At 33.7% G+C, this 21,897-nt stretch overlaps 2 protein-coding genes across 3 annotated transcripts; both read right to left on the bottom strand.

Annotated features, from left to right (window-relative positions):
- Window positions 1-1,066: 1,066 nt before the first annotated feature.
- LOC133704728 (probable ATP-dependent DNA helicase CHR12) lies at window positions 1,067-11,805 on the bottom strand. Of its 2 annotated transcripts, none has more exons than XM_062129663.1 (12): window positions 11,350-11,805; window positions 10,261-10,420; window positions 9,871-9,935; window positions 9,192-9,380; window positions 8,614-8,763; window positions 7,688-8,080; window positions 5,278-5,543; window positions 4,947-5,162; window positions 4,203-4,410; window positions 3,972-4,125; window positions 2,864-3,466; window positions 1,067-2,214 (listed from the first exon to the last, which is right to left on the bottom strand). In XM_062129663.1, the coding sequence occupies exons 1-12, from the start codon at window positions 11,572-11,574 to the stop codon at window positions 1,478-1,480; spliced, it is 3,366 nt and encodes a 1,121-aa protein (XP_061985647.1). In that variant the 5' UTR covers window positions 11,575-11,805; the 3' UTR covers window positions 1,067-1,477. The 2 variants fall into 2 exon arrangements, with proteins under 2 accessions (XP_061985647.1, XP_061985648.1); XM_062129664.1 differs by having other exon boundaries at window positions 10,261-10,417; window positions 11,350-11,799.
- A 5,268-nt stretch (window positions 11,806-17,073) lies between these two features.
- On the bottom strand, window positions 17,074-21,527 carry LOC133704721 (uncharacterized). Its single transcript, XM_062129653.1, has 11 exons — window positions 21,201-21,527; window positions 21,011-21,058; window positions 20,690-20,869; window positions 20,509-20,575; window positions 20,239-20,303; window positions 19,468-19,546; window positions 18,992-19,110; window positions 18,809-18,888; window positions 17,809-17,878; window positions 17,482-17,559; window positions 17,074-17,386 (listed from the first exon to the last, which is right to left on the bottom strand). Exons 1-11 carry the CDS (start codon window positions 21,441-21,443, stop codon window positions 17,315-17,317), a joined length of 1,101 nt encoding a protein of 366 aa, XP_061985637.1. The 5' UTR covers window positions 21,444-21,527; the 3' UTR covers window positions 17,074-17,314.
- Window positions 21,528-21,897: the final 370 nt, after the last annotated feature.

Below are 21,897 nucleotides of genomic sequence, written 5' to 3' on the forward strand. Positions count from 1 at the left end.
GTGATGAAATTGTAGATAAGTTAATGGAATAATAAAAAAAAATTTGATATAAAATATTATTTATTTAATGATGTAATAGTAGTAGTTAAATCTACAATATTAAAATTAAAAACTATCAATATATATATATATATATATATATATATATATATATATATATATATCTTTTTTAGTTATTTTATAACTTTAATTTGAAAAGCATGTTTAACCAAAAACATTAAATTATTTTTATTCAACTTCAATTTCAATTATAGTTTTAACTATATATATATAAATACCAAATCAACCTCAATCAAAAATACCTTTTATAAAATAATTTTTTTCAAGTTACAACCACAATACTAAAAACACTCTTATGCTTCCTGATTCTTGTACATTACTTTTCTGAGCACATGTAAAAAAAAAACCTCAAATATCTCAAAAGCAATCTCGTGTTTTGTTCTAATTTTTAAGAATATTTAAGAATATAGTAAAAGTTATTTTTTAATTAGAAAATTTATTAAAATAATATATTTTTAATTTTTAATAACAACATATTAAAACAATTCAAAAATACTAAAATATTTAATTTTAAAAAAAAATTAAAGTTTTGAAAAAAAAACCAAGTTAAACCTCAATTCCAAACATATAGAGATGATGTTGCCCTTTTATTTTTTCAAGTTTCCTTTGTTTTCATAAAAAATTATAGGTAAACCTAAAAATTAGATACACTCAACTCTATCATTAAACAATTTTTTGTATCAATCTTATCCTGGAACTTAAAAAAATATTAAAGACTTTATCTATTTTTAAAACTTTTCATCTATATTTCCATCTCAACTATATATATATTTTTATATAAAAATACAAATGATAACTGAACAGAAATCTCTAAGAGTTAAAATATCATGATGATAAAACTAATATAAAAAATAGTTTAAGGCGTAAAATTGAAACTACCCAATAGTTTGGAGGTATATTTGAGATTTACCCAAAATTTAATATCTTCCCTCACATGATGGATGAACTCCAGATACCCCAGGCCAAAACCTTATTTCCACATGAAAACAATCTTGAAAACCATAAATAATAAGAATAAAAGTGCATGTCATATATCAGGGAACATCACATTAGTGCTAATATGTTACAGGTGCCAATGAATAGGAGTGGTCATTACCCATGCAGACATCTAGATTCACCACCCGATCAACACCTTATGCATGCTGTTGAAAATGATGATGATGATGATGATAAGTGGTGCTATTCATAAATTGGGAAAATGCTGCATCGGCTGCTTACGTTTGAGCGAAGTTATAAATGCTAGAATCAACAGAGATGAAGCATCGGAGCAAGTACTGGAAGCAACTAATTTAAAGGAGGCAACGTCAAACGACACCAGCAACAGCACCCAACCAAAGACTGGTGCAATGGAGCAGCAACCCATGCTTCTGGACCATCTCATCATCACAAAAATGTGACGACATTTTGCTCAATTACATCAAGCCCACCCATTTCCTTTTACGTTGGAATTCTGCCCTCTAGAGTCCGATGACGAACTTGGAAAAACATAACTGGATCTCTTCTTCTTGTAAGTATTCCATGTAAATATTTGCCTGTTCCAACCACTTCCCCCAACACCTTGTTCAGATTTTTCTAAAACCTGATAGTCTGTTTTTTCAGTGACTGCCTCTTCAGACTGGGGTCTTTTCGGGGCTGAAGCATAGGTATCCTCGCTTGTGCCCTCACTTGCCACGGGCATGCTATCATTCCTCATTTCCAGAACCTTTTTCTCCGTTCCTGCACTATTATTGGCAGTATCATTAACTTCAGACCGAGTATGTTCTTGTTTCTTTCCTTTACTTGATAATTTGGATATGTCTTGTCCATTTTCAACAGCCTTCATCCACTGTAAATCACTTAATGTGTCACCGTATGTCACCTCCTTTCTTCTCCGCTTTCCCAAGACACTAGTACTATTCTGCTCAAAACCTTTGCCCTTGTCTTCCTTGCTATCAGGTGCTTGATATGCCCATTCAGGTACCTCATGCTCTTCCATGAGACGAGATCTGTAATCCTCCTGTTTTCTTCTTTCCTTGTCCATCTCCTCAAAAATTCGGAACTCTTCTTGAGAACGGGCTGCAAGGCGGTTGATCTCTCTCTCACTTGGCACATCTGTTCCAAGTGAGCTAGTTCCTCTACGCATGATGTCTTGTAACATTTCTCTTCTGTCCTGAGCTGCACAAGCAAAGACATGCCACGTTAATGCATTGCTTAATCCATACAAAAAAGGTGAAAAAAGCGTGGCAGAAATCTAGTCCAACCCTTGACGATTTTCTGTTGAAAAGAAAAGGATGCAAGTGACCAATTCCATTATCGTTGGGGGTAACTTTACACTGTGGAATTGGAAAGATGACTAGACCAAAGGTTCCTATGATACAGTCCATCAATATCTGAAATCATGACTGTCAAACAGCTAAAGAATATAGAAACATGTCAGCCATCATGCAGACACGATGCTTTATCCTATTCAGTAGTCGCAGGAGGTCCAAGAGATGTCCCGACCAGTGCGCTCATCCCTTGTCATTTGCTCAATTATCACTATCATTAGTAGTTTTCATGCATGTGTAAATATGTTTGATGCTACAATTTTATAGATGAAATCAATGATGACAAGTCTATAAAAAATACTAAAGCATATATGATCCACAGTTGTCAGAGCAAAAAATTATGAAAATTACCCTGCAGACTGCAGCAGTAACATCTTGCCAGTAAGAGTATACATGCCCCAAGTTGGAGCAATAGCAAACAAAAGAATAACAAAACATTGCCTCCTTTACTACATGGATACTTTGTAGCTAAATGCATGGAATCTAGATGGATATACCTGTGGATGTAGTATTAAAAAGTCCAGCCTGGATGACCTTGGCATCAATGCCCTTCTTCTGTTTTGCACGCTCCAAGATTACCTCTTCAACCGATCCAACACTAACCAATACAAAAACCCTGACTTCCTTCTTTTGTCCAATACGATGTGCACGATCCTCTGCCTGCTGGTCCATTTGGGGGTTCCAATCACTATCAAAAATTATCACAGTATCTGCTGTTTGTAAATTCAAACCAAGACCTCCAGCACGAGTGCTCAAAAGGAACATGAAGTAAGGAGAGTCTGGAGCATTGAATTTCTTTAGTAAAGTTCCTCTTTCCTCAGTTTTTGTTGAGCCATCAAGTCTAAGATACTTGTAATCATGAAGTTGCAAGTAAATTTCAAGAATATCCATAAGACGAGTCATTTGTGAAAAAAGCAGGACTCTATGATCAGTTGCATGGAGTTTTGGGAGCAAGCGGTCAAGTAGCTCAAACTTCCCTGATGCTCTCATGATTTCATCCTTCCTCCACATATTATAGTCCCCAACAAAAAGATACGGGTGGTTGCAGCACTTCCTGAGCTGCATCGTAAGGTTCTGTAGACTCTTTGATTTTCCCGATCCTGTAAATTGATCTTTTTTCATTAAGCTTCAAGTTTTTGCACTTTTAGTGAGTATTTCACAAGATTGATAAATAACCCTAAGCATTCAATCATGAGGTCATACACAAAGCAAAAACAACAATCGTTACATTTAATAGAGAGAAAAAAGAGCAAGTATAGCAGGTAGATATATATAGGAAAAAATGACACTAGAGTTCTCTATAGAAAGTGGTAGATGATTGGGGCTAACAAATGCACAAGTGGTCAAGCTATTTAACAGCAAAATTCAGTGATAGCTAATGAGTATTTCAAATGAGTACGCTCAGAGAGATGAAAAAAAGGGAAGGGAAGGGGTCGGAAGAGCCAAAAAAACAGCAGCTTTTGAAAAGCAGGAAACATATATCCCAGGAAATGCCATACAATGAAAGCAGATAATGACAAAAATTCAAAGCACCCGCAAATAAAGACTGTTAAAAAACACAGGAAAAATGAAGACATATTGGATGTAGGAGCAGAAACGACAAACCATTTTGCAGCCCAACCCTGCCCATCTCTGTAACTTGTTGGTAATATACTTTCTGCCATGCTGACAAATCACATTTTAGTATAACCTGAGATTTCCCAGGAAGATATTTCTCCACCTCATCTTTTTTCCTCCTCAAAATAAATGGCCTTATAACCTGAGAATCATGCAAATGAATCAGGGTAAAGGTTCAAGAAGATTTCAGAAAAAAAATGAAATTTCAAGGACACCTACATTATGCAAACGACGAATGATCAATAGCTGTTCTTCATCGGTAAGAGAAACTTCACCCCGATCAGCAAAGGGAGCATTAAACCACTCTTCAAATTTGTCCTCGGAATTAAAAATATGTGGGAGGAGAAAATTAAGCAAGGACCACAGTTCCTGCAAGCTGTTCTGTATTGGAGTCCCAGTCAATAGAAGTCTGCGCTTAAGCTGATAGCTGCATGCAGGTTAAAATTCAATTAGAAAAGCCTTTGAAGTGTCTTATATAACCATGTCCAAAGTACTATTTGATTCCTTGAAAACCGAGGACATAACAAATCTTTACAACTTTTCAACAGTAGATAGCAACCACTTCAGTACACATTGCAAAGTATCATGCTAGTGCACCAGATAATCATGATTTGATCTTATCAGGTGAAAAGGATGATAAAAGAAGTAGTGTTCATTTGCTTTCATGAAAAAGAACTTCACAGTGTAGCAACAGAAAAAGAATAATCCAAATAAGTATCCTATTGTTGCCTGCTGATCCAAACTTCAGTGGAGACAAAAAATGTAGGAAAGAAATGAACATAAAAAGAGATTCAGCCAAGAAATTAAAAGACCAAAAATAGAGTTCATGGAGACAAGAAATGAGACAGGAAAGTACACATGGAGCACAATACCCTGCAATATTCAGCTATACAATTAAAAGACCAAAAATAGAGTTCATGGAGACAAGAAATGAGACAGGAAAGTACACATGTAGCACAATACCCTGCAATAGTCTTTGCCAGAGCACACTCGTGATTCTTTAATCGATGCCCTTCATCAACAATCATGTATTGCCAGTGAATTTTTTTCAAAAAAGCTTTATCTCTCATGATTAGATCATAATGTGTGATCAACACCTGCAAGTTCCCCTCTTTTGATAACTGTTCCCTTATGGCCTTTCTCTCTTCGAGACGTCCATCATAAAGAAAAGCTTTAATCCTGGACAAAGAAGCAAATACATGAGCAATTTCAAATCAAATGCTACTTGAGCATGCATACTCGCACACACAAGCACCCTGAAAAAGAAACCCTGAAATTAAATGTATTTGCATACTCATTCTCCTCAATCCATGTCGAGAATTCATTGATCCAATTTGGTAGCACAGCCTTTGGAGCAACTATCAAGTGTGGCCCGCAGATACCCTTTGTCTCCTTAAGATATGCTATTAACGAAATTGTTTGTATTGTTTTCCCCAACCCCATCTCATCGGCTAAAATTCCATTTAAATTGTTGTTGAACAAAGACAGCATCCACTGAAGTCCTTCTAACTGGTATGGTCTTAATTGTCCACCTTTAAGTATGGATGGCTGCTCAGTTACCTGCATTACAATGTACAATTAGTTAGATTCTCTGATTAAGAGTAGTATGAACAACAAAAGTTGCATGGAATCGCAATCACCATTCTGCAACCAGAAAGATTTACATAAGTTAAACAGCACCAAGAATCACTGCTCAATATAAGCCACATTGGAGATCATGCAGCAATGGGAAAATATACTGTCTATTTGGACTTGCATTCTATTTTGGCAGTTCAAGAATTTTTCTTTCTATAAATCCCAAAAAGCATTCTATTTTGGCAGTTCAAGAATTTTTCTTTCTATAAATCCCAAAAAGAGTTCAGCAAGGTCGACGCTTCACATGGTCTCATATGCTGAATCCTTGGGTTAAATTATTTTGTTATTTAGAGTCTTATTCTATGGATGATGGGTGAGCAGAAACAAAATATTTGCAGTATCAAAGAAAAACAGGTGTAACTGGCAGTTTAGTTAAGATTACAATCTAATAGGAACTTTGAGTGGTATGTTTTTTTTTTCTTTGATTCTAAGTTGATCAGCAGCTTCGCTAGAATTTTCTGATTCAGGAATCCAAATTCTAGAAAGACAAAGAGGCTAAGGATATAAATAACAACAATAGTGGAATCCTAACACTAAGTTTATTGGGAGAAATGAAATCACATTTTTTATCTTCATTTCCTCTAATTTCCATGAAAAATAAGAGAAAAAAGAGGGGATGTGTGATATCTGATCCATTGCTTATCTTCGTCTCCTCTGATCTCCATTAAAAATAAGAGAAAAAAATATTTAACCATATTAATCTGCGAAAACTAGAAAAAACCACGAATGTCTGTACTAAAAGAGCCAACAAGTGTGTAACTAGCAGGTGGGAATGACACTGACAACTTGGTCAAAATCTGCCTGTGGCAGGGACAAGACAGGACAATTTATTAGAGGTGAGAGGGTTAACTCCCTTTGTATAGTCCAAGGCATGATAGATCTCCCAAAGAACAAAAAATAAAAAAACTGTTTAAGAAAACAAGTTTCACTTGAGCAGACATTTTTTGTTTTCCAGTTTTCCAGAAAATTGGAGAGCTATAAAATCTAGTTTCAAACATAAAGGTTCACCTCTAGCCAATAAGCACATTTTGTAGCAGTTTTTATTTGTCTTATTGGAAAATTGAATAACTTTCCACAGGTAAACACAACCAAGTGTTATGGTTTGCAACTAGATGCAAACTTGCCTAATGTGATATCATTCCTCTAACTTCTCTTGTTTTCTAAGGTTTGTTGTCTCTTCCTCCACTCTCTCTATCCAAATTCTGATGCTAAACTTACCAAGTATTTTTCATGGCAGACGCCCTCCAAATTCCTCCTTCACTGCTCTAATCACCTCCAAACTTATCCCATCATCACTCCAACATGAAAGTCATATTATTCCGACTCTTTGTACATTAATTAACCTCTTAAATGAAACCCCAAATCTCACTATTTAGCTGCTTTCAAAAGAAAGCCTTCATTAATCTCTTCCAATCAACCTTTAGCCACCAGACATAATTTCAGCAACTGACAAAACAATTTCCATGTGCCACATCAAATGATAGCTCCTAAATCCCCAGTTCAACAACCACAACCCATTACAAAATGAAGCAGGGCAAATTCCAATAACCTGCCCAACATCTGCAGCATAGGACCCACATTATCTTCACGCCCTCAAACTAGAAAACAGTTAGCTTTTGATGCTGAAACCAGCCAATTAACTGTGCTTTCATCTATTGACCATATTATCTAGACACCAAAAGAAATAACAAACTGAAACAGTCCATGCAAAAAAACTCAACTATACTCACTCAAGCAAGATGAACATAATCGTTTGCATGAGACAGCCTCCAATTCCATGTGCTTGGATTCAAAAGCCAAGACTGGTGGCCAAACACAGCTTAGGGTAATTGCTATAAGGAACTGGTAAATAGACAGTTTGATACTTGAGCATTCACTTGCGAGCACCGATTAACTCTAATCTAGTCATTCCCACAAGTGTATGGAAATCTAAACATCATGCCAACTAGCTTACACATTGCAGGAGAAACACAAAATGATTGAAATTTAAACCATGGAAATCAAATACAAGATCTGCATAGGAAAATCCGGAGATAAAATGACACAGAGAATAAAGATTTACTATTTACCTTCTCCTGAATTGAATGAATGGCTGAGTTATACTGTCGCTGGCCTTCAAGCAAATCACCACTATCATCATTAATATCAGAATCAATGACTTCATCTTCCTCGGGACATGTATCAAGTGGACTTTCATTCCTTGAAGCATCCAACTCAGGCGAATCAGCTTCTAAGTCTTTTAAAGGTTCAATACCATCAGAATGTTTTGCATCTTTTTGGCGCTGGACTGCAGCTCCCAAGTTAACAAGTAGTTTATTTGTTTCTTCAAGAAGCATTGTAAGTCGTTCATTCTTGCTCTCCTTTACCATTCTCATATAAGCTTCTTGATCATCAGCCTTCAGGGCTTGGAGCCTCAGTTTCTCTGCCCGAGTAGCCCGCTGCCTCTGCCTTCCATGCCATGCCTGTCAAAATATGATAACATTAAGTGTATTCACTAATCATATGCAATACTAAGAAAAGTAGTAATCAGTTGAACTGATAAATAACCAACAGATCTCATCTTCCTGATTACAGAAGATAAATAATGAAAGAGTTTCATAAGCTAAAGAGTTTTGTGGACTAGTTTCTTTCTAACATTCTGCAACTAGTCACAAGAAACAGATCCATCACTAAACTCAATTTAGCTGTGCACAAAAATTTCAACGGCAAACAAGACTTAATTTCATATTAATATCACCTAATAATGCTTTGAAGCTTTCCATCTAAACTTTTCTTTTCCTCTTTTCCTTTTCCTATGGAAATGATATCCAATCCCCTCTCTCTCTTTAACTATGTGCTTCTGATACACTTAAACTCCATGGTTATCACTTCAGTTAATCATACAAATTCCATATAAAAAAGGTTTAGAAATCCCTCGTCCATGCAAATGTCTAAGCTACTCAGATTCATATTAGCAGTCTATAAGAAGTAGCAAGATTGATAGACAGTAGAAAACCTGAATCCCATCATTCCTTTGCTTCCTCCTTTTAAGAGTAGCCTGAACTTGCAATTGGAACTCTCGGACTGCATTGAGTATTTCTGCAAAAAATTTTCTTTTTCTAGTCTCCACCTGGTTCCTTTCTTCCTCTTCCAACCTTGACAGCCTCTGCAATAGAGATTTTCACAAATCATCAGAGCATACAACAGAAAACAATACATTTGACAGCAAACAAATTTTGTTTTCCTAGTTAACCAATTGAATTGTAAATCTTAATATCCAAAACTCATATATTTCATCTCAACTTACTATCATCTTCTGGAAAGAAAATTATATTTAGAGAGAGATAAAAGATACTTTAGTTGACAACATATTTCAACAATCAACAGCTAAGATTCTATATAGTACCAGTATTGAAGGGTCAGAACCTAGGTCCACACCATCAGGTTGTAGATTTCAACTTGGTTAATGAGAGAAGTGGGGCGCACTAACAGATGTTATATGCCATCTAGAATGCCCAGATTCCAAAATCCCCCGATTTGGAATATGAGAAAAGTTTCACAAAAAGAAAGAAAATGAACATGAGAAGAAATAACCTCAGCATCTCGTTTCTTCCGGAATTGATCATCAGCTTCCATGGCAAAAGCATCTCCTATACCATATAATGGACGAGGCAATCTCATAATACCCCAGTCAAAGAGTTGCTTGTCAGGAAACGTACAATTCAAACGAAGCCAGTACTCTGAACTCACTTCAGATCGAACTTTGCTCTGCAACTCTGCTAGCTGCCAGAAAAAAAGTCCTTGCCCACAAGGACAAAACAGGCGTCATCCCTCAATTTCCAAATAAAACAATGAACAGAACCCATCTATCACCATGAATCCAAAAGCCCCTTTAGCAACATATCTAAGAAAAAAAAAACTATAAGATTCTACAATGAAACCAGTCAGCCAGCATAAATCTAATTTGGCTAAATTTAGCATTCCTTCACTGGATTCTAAAATCCTTTAGGATATCAAAACCAAAAGATCAGCAATGAAGCTTTTCCTAAAATCCAATGGGGGAAAGCAGATTTATTCTAATTACAGATATTCAGTGGCTTCACCACCCAAGCAGACAAGTTTCTTGGAGAAGCATCAATCATATTGTTAGAACAACCAAAGTTTGCCTTACCTTCAATTTAGATTGAAGCTTTTACTTTATCAAGTACAAATACAAAAGCATGCACAAACTTCATAAAACTTTTCATACCAAATTTTAACAAATCAAACTTACCTTTAGTCCATGAAGTTCAAGTAAGCACTTCATCTGCAGGTCTTCACCTCTGGTTGAAGAAAGTTCTGATCCAAAACATAAAATGCATCAATAAATCCTTCCCAAGGATTAATCTATAACGACCCAATCAACAAATAGGGTAAGTACACTGTCACTATTATTAACAAATTACCAAAGTAATTACCAACGACAAAAGACATTAGGCCCAAATATCAGCAGGCATAGCAGCCAAGTTCTGTGAAAGAGGTGTCTTAAACAAGTACCAACAACAATCCAAATCATGGGAACAAACAAGCGAACTAAATTAAAATTACCACATGAAGCATTTCATGAGTGAGAAAGTATAATGCACGTCCTGAGAGGTAAAGATTATGTAAAAGAGATAGCAACCTTCAAGTTCATTAATGCGATGCAGAATATGGCTTTGATATCGATTTTCCCTCAATTCTGCAAGAGCAAAACCCGACATGCAATTTGGCCTTTGCTTTGAAAGTGCATCCTCAAATTCAGTCATCAAATCACCTCTGATGGAAATCCCAGGATTACCCTGCTGTGTTATGTTAAATCCACATTCCAAAAGCTATATCAGAAACAACAAATTAACACATGAATTGCAGACTTCAATAGCAATATCAACTAAAAACAGCAAGAGAAATTAACAGGAAAATCTCCATTGCAAGGAAATTGATGTCTTGTTTCTCAATGTAAGAGATTGGTGTAAACTCTACAATACAAAGACCATCAGCAAATGAGAAGCGGAAACAATCATTATTCAATTTGACCTGCCTTATAGGTAAGGGGAAAAAAAGTAAAACATAAGGAAAAACAGAGAGAATTTATCTAAGTAAACCAAAACTGCTCCACGTGTTATTCTTTAAACAAGGTAACACAACAATGAGACCATTATAGAAGAGAAAGAGAAGCCACAGAACTTTCCGACAATGGATGTGTATATGCTTAACATATACTGTCAGTTTAGATAGTCAATTACAGGACAGTAAACATACATATCTAGTCCAAAGATTAACAATGAGAAAACAAATCATAGCCATTAACCGCGAAGAAACCTAACCCCAACAATCCTCTTCACTGCATAACTTAATTGACACTATCACAATCTTGTGGTTCAAGAGGAATACAATACTAATTCAAAAATCCATGAAATTTTCACACGTGCACCACACAAAACAAAGATAACAAGAAACAATTTCACACGCGCAGAGAAGAAAACACAAAATTTACAGCATCCGCAATCCCCAACCAACCCTAACCTCGAAATTCTCCTCTTAAACAACATACCCTAAAACCAAACTCTAAAATCCCCCTTCAGAAACCCCAAATTTCCAAACTTTTGACAGCAAATACCAAAAGGGTATCCCAATTGCCCCAGGAAGCAAACAAATTCACAAAATTAAACAAATCGCATGACCCATGACCCAAGACCCCAGAAAATCAAAAGGGCATCTCAAAAACACGTACCAATCGGCTTTTATCTTGGGTCCCACCGTCAAAATCAGCGTTGCCGTCATCTGAATAGATTGAAGAGACGGTGTCGAAGAGATCAGGAGGGAGAGGGAGATCGCGAGAGACAAAATTGAGGGCAGAGATCAGAGACTTTGTCTTCTGAACATGGTCTTCTAGCGTGGAGGAGGTGGAGGCGGCTGGAGAGTCTTGTTGACGGTGGTGCTCAAGCTGAGGGACCATGGCGATTGGCGGGAACGATTTTAACGGTCCTTTGTTTTTATTTTTTAACGGTTTTTGTTTTTGAATTATCGCTGCTGTGCCTGTGTTTTGTGTTTAAGAAGGGGCGCAAACACACGCTTTACTCGCTCACTCACTAATTTGGCAAAGACCACTCTTTCTTTCTTTTCTGTCTTCAGCGTTTTCTCTCGCTCCTCTCTTTTTGGGAGAGAGTAGGAGGACCGAGTTACGCTTGGGGTTTACTGCTAGTGCTACTATTTCCCTTCTTTTATATTGTTCTGACCAAACACGCCTCTATGTTTTGTGACATTACAAAAATGCCCTTATTAACTTATTTATATTGCTAATATGCCTCCATACCTGCTTGTCTAATGCTAGTACGCTTGGGGTTTCCTGCTAATGCTGAGTGCTTCGTACAGGTTTTTTAAAGTTTTATTTGTTTATAAATATATTAAAATAATATTTTTTTTTTATTTTTTTAATTATATTTAACATTAATTTATTAAAATGATTTTAAAATAAAAAAATAAAATTTTAAATAAAAAAAACAATGTGACCGCAATATGTATATCGTGTTTTAAATTACAGTTAAAAATTAAAAACATTATTTTTATTACTTTTTAATTTAAATCATAATGTAAAACGCGACGCATAGACAAACGAAAGAGATCTTTGCTTTGCTTTGCCGGTTTGCCCACTTCCCTGGTCTCTAATTTTTTAACCCAACAGATTTTCTTTATCTAGTGCATGAATTGTATGGAGGAGATCGGGAGCTCCATGCTCTCTCTTCTCTTTTTTTTTTAGGTTTGTGTTAATAAATACAACGAAGATAATTATATATCTATATATAAGTAATCTTTGATATGAAACTCGAAAGGCGTATAATTCAGAGAAAATATTTAAATTTAAAAGATGAAAAAAAAACTTATGGTTCAGTTGACATTCGTGCAGTTCTGTCTTAAAAATTCTTAAATTCAGCTGTGTTTTATAATAAAAAACAAAAGCACTTTTTAGATATACGAGCATGCTCATGTGGTTTTGGCTGCGATGCTGTTGTGTTGCGGGCCACATCCACAGTGCTGTGGCCCGGTGATGAATATCTTCTTGAGTATATTTAAAAATATAATTATGGTTTTTTTAAAATATTTTTTATTTAAAAATATATTAAAATAATATTTTTTTTATTTTTTAAAAATTATTTTTAATATCAGCACATTAAAATATCTAAAAATATTAAAAATATATTAATTTAAAAAAAACACTTTTAAAATACAAAAATAAACAGTTAAGTGTTAAATTTTATAACTTTAAATAGGAATGCTGCTGGGTCAAGCTGCCAGTAACTAATGCATGAGAGATTAGCGGGTAACTAGATGGGTGCTCCACGTTTCGTCACGAGGTGGGTTAATTTTTAATGTAACGTGAAAAAACAGAGTTCAAGCAATGTTAGTGTGTTTTAAAGAAGAAAAAATCTAATGACTTAAATTATATAACGGTTTAATTTAATCACACAATAAAAAAACCAACAATAGTAAATGCATTAAATCTATAAAAGAAAAGGTGGTAATGATTACATGTAGAAAACGAACACTTGATATAAGTTAGAAAATCATTGAATTTCACAATAATCCAGTAATAAAGAATATAATCGATAAAAAATAAAAATAACAAAAAATACTATTGACTCAATATTCGGAGGTAGCATGAAAATTCCATGATTTGGGTGGTGATGTTGAGCTAACCTAAAAATACAAAATAAAAAAAGTTTTATATTTAATAAATCAAATATTAAATAATGAAATTGAAAAATATTTGTGCAAAAAAAATTAGAAAAAAACATTGATGGCAATTTGGGTTAACACTTTACACTTGTGACCTGAGTCATGAGACTTAGACACTGCATCGAAAAAAATCATGAAGCGCAATTCTTAGTCAATAAAATATTGAAAGGTGAAATTAAAAAAAAAGAGTATATGAGGCAAAAAAAAATTAAAAGAATGAGGACAAAATTTGACACAAAAACAAAATAAAATAAAATGATGCAAAAGCATTGCGCCCATTTGAGTTAGCATAGTAAATTTGTGACCCGGATAGCGAGGCAGGTTATCACAATAGAAAACCAATTAAAAAATTAAAAAATCTAAATTTTTAGCAAACACAATATCGAAGGGTAAAAATTTTAAAAAAAATCATGAAAAAATAACAAAAAAAAAAGAGATTGATGTCAATTTAGGTTAACATTTCATATTCAAGACCCGAGTCATGAGACCGAGATCACCGCATGCGAGAAAATAACAAAGACTAATCCGCAACTAGTGTAGTATTGAATGAGAAAATTGAAAAATAAAATTATTTTTTAAAAAAAAAGAAACCAAAGCCATTAAAAAAGCAATTGAAAGGACAGTGTTCAAATTTAATATAAAAATAAAATGACGAATGATAAAATTAAAAAATAAATTTAACTAGGAGATGGATATTTAAAAAATAACAATAAAAAAAATAAAAATTAAATTCGTTGTAAAACTCAAATAGAACGAGTATTAATAAATGAAATTGAAAAAACAATAAAAGAACAATAACCACAATCGAAATCAAAGAATTTAGGAGGACAAGTTTGAACGTTGGCCAGGTTAGGGGAGACAAAGGAGCGGGGAGGAAAAAATCTCAATTGTCGCTGAACCAGCGCTAATCCCAGTACAAGCTCCGCTTCATCAGTGGCGCCTCCACTCTCCACTTCGAACGACATGGTGGTTGTTATAATTGTGTAATAATCTAACAACAATTACCATCACGAGTGTGTTTTTGTCATTAAAGGAGCACTGCTCCATACCGTATTTACAAAAAAAAAAAAAAAAAAAGAGTGGGGTTTTTACTATGGTATTGCATAAATATTATTGTGGATTGTTATATTAAAATTACCATGTTTTTATTTTTTGTAGAAAAAATAGAAGTTTTAGTGTTGGGAAAAAAATTATATTTTTTAATTGCTGATTGGTCATTAAAAAATTATTAGAGGATATATTATTTTTTTCTAAATTTTTTAAATACTAAAATGTTTGCTTTCAAGGTTAAAAAAAATTATAATTGTAGATTGAAATTTTTTTAATCTTTATATTTATTATAATATAGTGAAAAGACATCTTTGCTCTTAAAAAAAACAAGGCATGCGCATAAGGGGATTTTTTTTTCATTTTTCACAATTTTTTTTTCCTGTAATTCCTCACTAATAAAGGGCATTTTGATATTTTTACTTTGGATAACTATTTTTTTTTACTCAAAAAAATTGTTGGAACGTGCTTAGTACGCGCTATACCATCTAGGCAGCGAGTGCGACGTCTTATGATAGCCAAACCTATTATTTTATTGTGTTATTAGAAGTGTTATCGTGTCCTCTTCCACCTGGCATGACATGTAATAACGAATGATCGGTGATTTGTCATTGTGGTCATTTTTTTCCCTTTATTTATTTCTCATCTTGAAAAGTACACGTTTATCCTTTTTATTTTTTGTATTTCAATTTCAATCCTTAATCTTTTTATTTTTTATTTTTGTTCCTGACCCTTTCATAGCAGTTTTGTTTGTTTTCAATTTAGAATTACAATTTGTAATGTATTATTTTTTCCAATTCGATCTTTGTTCTTTTGATATTTTTTTTCTTGGTCATTTTTTTAAAAGTTTTATTGGCTATCAATTTCATCATTCAATCAGAATTTATGTTGTATTATTTTTTTTCTAATTTGGCCTTCATTATTTTGATTTGTTTTTCATTTTGTTAACGTTATTTTTCTTTTTAATTTAACTATCCAATTGAAAATTCTAGGTTGCCCTCTAATTTATTCTTTATTTTGATTTTCACCCTCATGTAATTTATATTTTTGTTTTAATTATATATTTTTTGTTTTAGATCATTTTATGTAATTAAATGTTTTTTCTAATTTCATCATTCAACGTTTGATTTGATAGTGATTGGGCTTCACAGCCTTTTCAATTGTGATGCTTTTGATCTAATAATCCAAATTATAAATTTAAAAAGTTTATGCAACTCGACATCTTTTTTTTTCTCATTTCCTTTTCTGATTTTATCATTCTATATTATTTTTTTAAAAAAGATGTTTTGTAGTTATCTTCAATTTCTTTCCGGTTGGTATATCTCAATTTCATGACTTAGACTATGGGTTTTGCAGGCCTTTTTGAATAGATTTTTTTTTAAAAAAAATTGTTTTGTTTGTGTTTAATTTTTTAATATAATATTCTAATCCATCTATATTATTTTTTTTATACAAATAAACTTTATTTTCAGAAAAAAATTAAATAATATTTCTAATATGTTCAGCCTTGCATGATATTTTTTTCTTATTTTATTCAACCAATTTCATTTGCGTTTATATTTATATTATGCTTTATTGATTTTAATAAACAAATCCAGTAAACACAACAGAGTAAATATCTTATTTTACGGGACTAAATATCTTAATTTACATTTATCTCTAAAATTTTCTAGTTTATCTTTTAGTCACTGTTAATGATTTTTTTGTTTATTTACATAGATTATTATCGATTTATTTAATTTGATATTTGTATAAGGTTTTTTATTTATAATTTTAATTTTTATCTAAAAAACATATCAAAATAACTAACAGATCTATTTTTTTTAGAAAAAACTTATGACCTGCGAACGGAAACATGTCAAATAACTAATTAACATGTATTGAGTATGCCTAAGCATAAAATGAAACTTTATATATATATATATATCCACTGTTTAGAGATCATCACCGTACTAGTACATGTTAATTATACAAAATTATACCAAAAGTCATTTATCTTAGTTCTTTTTTTTCCCCCATTCCTATTGAATTTTTTCTGTTGAGAATTCCAGGGTTATTTTTAAGTACGCTAATTCAAGATTCTTGATAATTTGTCACTTATTCTGACATGTAAATTTAAATCATAATATTGCTTGTTAATCATTATTATTATATAGTTTGACAATACAGTGAAGGAAAAGTGAATCCGTTTTCTTTTCTTCGCAATTTTATTTTACTCTCCCTTTAAAGTTGGATTATTTTTTTTCAAATGGGGTAATTTTTATATTAAAATAAGATACACTCAAATTTATTCACCAAACCTTTTTTTTTTCACATGGGACTTCGCCATCCAAGTAATTTTTCTTAATTAACCATAAATAAAATATCAAAAAGACACAAATCTCCTAGAATAATTAAAGAGAGAAGATTATAATTTGTTTTTGACAATTCAGGCTGTTGGTAGAATTGCTAGATGACAACAGTAGTGTAGTCAACCATAGCCAACAATAACAATGCTATAAAGAGGTTTCATCACGCATAGCATGTAATTAGTAGCTGTAGCGAGTAGCGACATCTCCCTTCCTTTGCAGGGGAACGGGAAACGCCAGGGGAGACGACGGGCCAGCCCTGTTTTGATTTGAGGAGCCCGTCGGCTGATCCACTGATCGGTTGTAATTCATGTTGCTCTTAGAAATTAAAAAAAAAAATGGCATTAATGAATTGACCAATCCATCACCAAAATTTTTCAGAAAATATACTAGAAAGAAATTACAAATTTTGCAACCATGCAGCTTAAACTAGACTAAATAAAGAACATGAAGATCCTTTAATCTTCCAAGTTGCAGGCAAACAATTCCAGAATCTTCAAAAAAAGTGCTTTTGGGAGCCTCAAAGGATCAAGAGCAGAATGGCCACCTGGCTGATTTCTGGTAACTTCAAAGCTGAACTCTATGCAGTGCTCGGTTGATTGGTTCTTGAAAATACTGAAGTGAGATGAAAATTGCTTCCTGTTGAAAAGATACATGATTTAATCAGATCACATGTTTCAGTTGATAGATAGCTATCTTGATACATAGACGAGAAGCCAATCAAAGAGTAACACCTCAGTTCGAATAGTCCGACTTCCTTGATGGGGGCATGTGTTCAGGTACGAATCAAATACCTCACGGACATTTTTACCCTTAAAGAAGAAGAAATGCCAAAACCAGTATTCAATAGGTAATTCTCAAACAAAAATATGCTGAATCAACAGCAGGCTAGCAACTAACAGCTTGAGCATGTGCCATCAAACAGGTTTGAATCAAGTATAAGCAGCATATATATGAGAAGTGTTGTGTCCCTCCACACAACCCAGAAAAAAAGAAAAAGAAAAAAGAACAGAATGATAGCCTTTTCAACAATGGCAATGGATGTTCCAATAGTGCAATACCTTTAAGTTACTGTCTTCTTCAATACTCTCTTCCAACCCAGCAAGCCCGCCAAAAGCAATCAAGAGATGCCTAACGAATTGAACATAAAATAAAATTATCAATGGATCACGATTAAATAAAATGCATAGGTGTTACTACTTTATACCAACATATGGCAGAACTAAAAAGAACATGCCTAAAGCAGATTACAATCCTCCAAAGGCACTGCATGCTTATCACTTGCCAAACTAAAAAATTCGGTAGCCTCTCAAAGTGAATTCACATTCTATTATTTTATTAAAAAGTTAATTGCCTAATGGTCAATATAGAGGAATACTTCAGTCAAAATCCCATATCACAACATAAATGCAGAGGTTGCTCTGAAAACAATTAAATTGGAGAATTCCAAGAACTTCTTGGAACCAAAGAGGAAGTCACATTATATTTATGCAACCCTCAATATGCACCTGTATAGACTGTGACATTTCATATTTTCTTATTGTATAAATATTTCTCCAAAAAAGGGGGAAAACACAGGTTAATTGACCTCAAAAAACTTCTGAATAGGACATGTGCATGTGCGCCAATCAGTACTTAAAGATCGCCTCCAAAGGCATTCTGAGTTATCTGAAAATCTTTCAAAGCTGCTGTCTTGAGCACTTAAAACCAATGCCATCATACAATTTCGAGTGTTGGCCATTAAACATGTCGATTCATAGCAACAAAACAGTCCAATCATTCCACAAGACAAATAGTTTATTTGAGAATCGCATCTCTTATTCTTTACTATTCAGCTTACCCTGTTTGATAATAGTAAATCTATTAGGCAGCAACAGTATCGTGTTGCATTTCTAATTTATATCAGGGGCATTTTTATTATCATATTGGAAAGAGAAAGGACAAGGCTCTCCAAAAGCAACAACCTAAACGAACTGCACATAGAACAGAGATCTCCTCTTGTCACTAAGAAGCAATCAACAGATAAAGTTACCCAGATGATAATGTAGAGCAAGAGCATACCTGAATGGTGGTAAAGAAAGCTCTGATGAGTTAATAATGAGACCATGCTCTGAGGTACCAATCAAATGGTCATAGCCACCCTGTGGTTGACATTATAGAAGTTGATAAAAGCCTTCAATTAATGGAAAAAATATTGTGCGGTTAAATCAAAGGAACACACAAAGAAATTTAAAGTATCACTACCGTGTATGGACAATCCTTAAATACTGAGCTGATATTTGAAGCATATCGCACTCTATACCCCCAATACATTCCTGCTTCCTCCCTCGGCTTCAATAACGAGACAACCTGGCGTGGTGAATCTAGATAAATGCAATATAAAATTGAGAACTGTAACAAAGTTAATGTTAACAGCAAACCTATGCTTAAAATGGGTAAATGATAATTCATGGAATCATTATAAGAACCAAAAACAAAGAGAAAGAAAAAAGATATGATTCTTAATGAAATGGGCTTAATTATAGAAACAAAAAAGGACATCTTATCAACTGCAATTAATTTTATCTTTGATGCTCAAAACATCAGTTGAATAAATTAAAAATCATAAATAATTTCTCTACTCTTTTCTTCACAAAAATCCCTAGACAATGATGGGAAAACAACTCAGCCAAGCTTCAAAACTTTATAGCAAAGGGAAAAGGAGACAGAAATTCATTTACCGGAATCCAAATTGCGATTGGTTCCCATAGCCACGGTTACTCTTATTCCAGGTTCAAGCACTTGATTTATGGAAACATTCTGCATGATTTGGCTCAAATCCATAAGATATAAAACTTACCATGCATTACTTGCCTATCTAGACTTCAAAGGGATGAAATAAGATTAATGAATTAACCATAAACCACAAAGAATCAGGCAAGGCATTGGAATGAAAGAAAGAAAAGAATCGTTCTTTCAGATAAGTTTGTGCTTTATCATGACACAACATAAAACAGACACTGAAAATAAAATCTAAATGAAGAAAATGGAAACACCATACACAGAAACATAAGAAGGTAATGTTAGCTACTGAATGATGATATAAAAATAAATAGCCATAGGGGATTCATAATGTAGACCCTCACTACTCAGATTAGTTCTTAGAAACTGCAGTCAAGATGAAAAGTGATGAAAGATCGACTTTGTAGCAATAACATCCTCTTTGAGCAAAATAGTGTACCATTTTCAAATTAAAACAAAGCAAGAGCGTTAAAAAGTGCTCGATCATCCAGAAGCTGGTCACAAACTTTCTTATCAAGATCAAGTAACTTGATTATAATAGAAAGAAGATTGTTACCAAGAAACTATACAACTCTGAAAATGTGAATGATAGCAATCAATAGAATGCATTAGTTGTTAGTCCATGACAATTTTTTTGTTCATCCCAAAAGATGAAAAGGCAGTGAAAGGCACGGATTAGCCTGCAGCATTAAACTTCAATGGAACATTACCTTACTCAAGCCCACGTCAACTAGTGTTTCCCCGGAATTTGGAACCTTTTCATTTAGGGTGACACCTACAACGTTATTGCAACACGTGTCAAAAGCTGGCTCTAAACAGAGATTGTGAATATAAAAGTGCAGAGATAAAGTTAATACTTTTTTAAAAAATAATAATAATAACAGGAGATCAAACACAATTTGAATACAAAAATAAGGGAAAAGAAGTATCAAATGGAAATCCTTGCAGATAATAGGAGGAGGAAAACGGGGAAAACTTACCTTCCCGGAATGGAGCCCACTCATGTTTGCGCAGATGGTGTGGAGCATCAAGCGGGGGCAACATTCCCTTGGAAAACAGAGGAACAGGAGTACAGACAACATTAGTTGAGCAACCAACAAAGGAATAACAATAGACGCATGAAACAAACAGAATTCAATGATAGATTGGTCTCTCACTCACCACAAATCTTAAGTTACAGTGCTTTGGAAAAAGAGCTTTTCTTAAATACTGTGGAGTCTCTAAATACCGCAAGATCCTTACGAAAAAAGCCGCGCCACTCTCATTCTCGTCCGAATAATTGTCTGTCGTTAAAGTACGATCCTCTTTCTCGTAACTACTCTTATTATCAAACACCACCACCTGTTTAACCAATAACCATCACTTGATTTTCCCAACAAGGAACCGATAATTATTAAGCATTTCTGAAGCGTAAGCATTGTTTCTCAAATATTAAACTTTATTATACCCTAATTTATCAATAGTGAAAATAAAGATAGAAACCTCATCAATTCGAAAAATAGTCGCGGCACGAGCAATTTGACCGGCCAACTGGAAAATGAAAACAGAAAATCAAAGACGAAGACGTCAACAGGAATAATAAAGATAACAGAATAAAAAACAACTGAATAACTGACTACTCGACTGTAATTTCTTTTAGAAATAGAAATACTAAATAGAGAGGGTGGAGTACTCGAGTGGCGAGCTCGAGAGATTGAGCGTTATTGATGATGGAACCAGAAATGGCTACGCTGACTGTAGGTATTTCCTTTGCTTTGATTACTTCTTTATCACTCTCATTTCTTTCTTTATTTTTCTTCTTCTTCTTCTTTTTGTGAGAATCGCCATTAGTGAGCTCGAGCTCGTTTTCTGCCTTGTCGTTTTCAACTCTCTCTGCGTCCGTTTCGGCTTCCGCTTTCTTCTGCTTCTTCCCCATTTTAGTTTCTTAGGGGTTTATAGAGACGCGCGTTTGACAAGGGTTTATAGAGGTCGGGGCACTTTTTACTTTCTTGTGGTTTTCTGGGTTGGTGCAAGGAAATATTTATTTTTATATTTTAATATAAAAAAATAAACTGTCATATATAATTTTTTTTTGTAAGAAAAAAACTTCTAGCCCGCGTGGCAGAACACGGTTTTTTTGTTTTCTTTTTCTTAAAATATAATAAATTTCCTTTGTAAAAAATATAATTTCAGAGTGCAAACTTATTCACAAATTCTTGAATAAACTTGTCGATACAAATTAAAAAAAGTATATATTTAAAGATTGAGTGCAAAAAGCCAAAGAAAACCATGAAATTTAGATAATACAAATCTAAATTTATAAATATTCAGGGTGCTTGAACAGTAATAAATATTATTTATTTAAAAATATGAATTGGAGGATAACAAAT

The sequence above is a fragment of the Populus nigra genome, chromosome 10, assembly GCF_951802175.1.
Source record: "Populus nigra chromosome 10, ddPopNigr1.1, whole genome shotgun sequence".
In the NCBI taxonomy this organism is placed as follows: domain Eukaryota; kingdom Viridiplantae; phylum Streptophyta; class Magnoliopsida; order Malpighiales; family Salicaceae; genus Populus; species Populus nigra.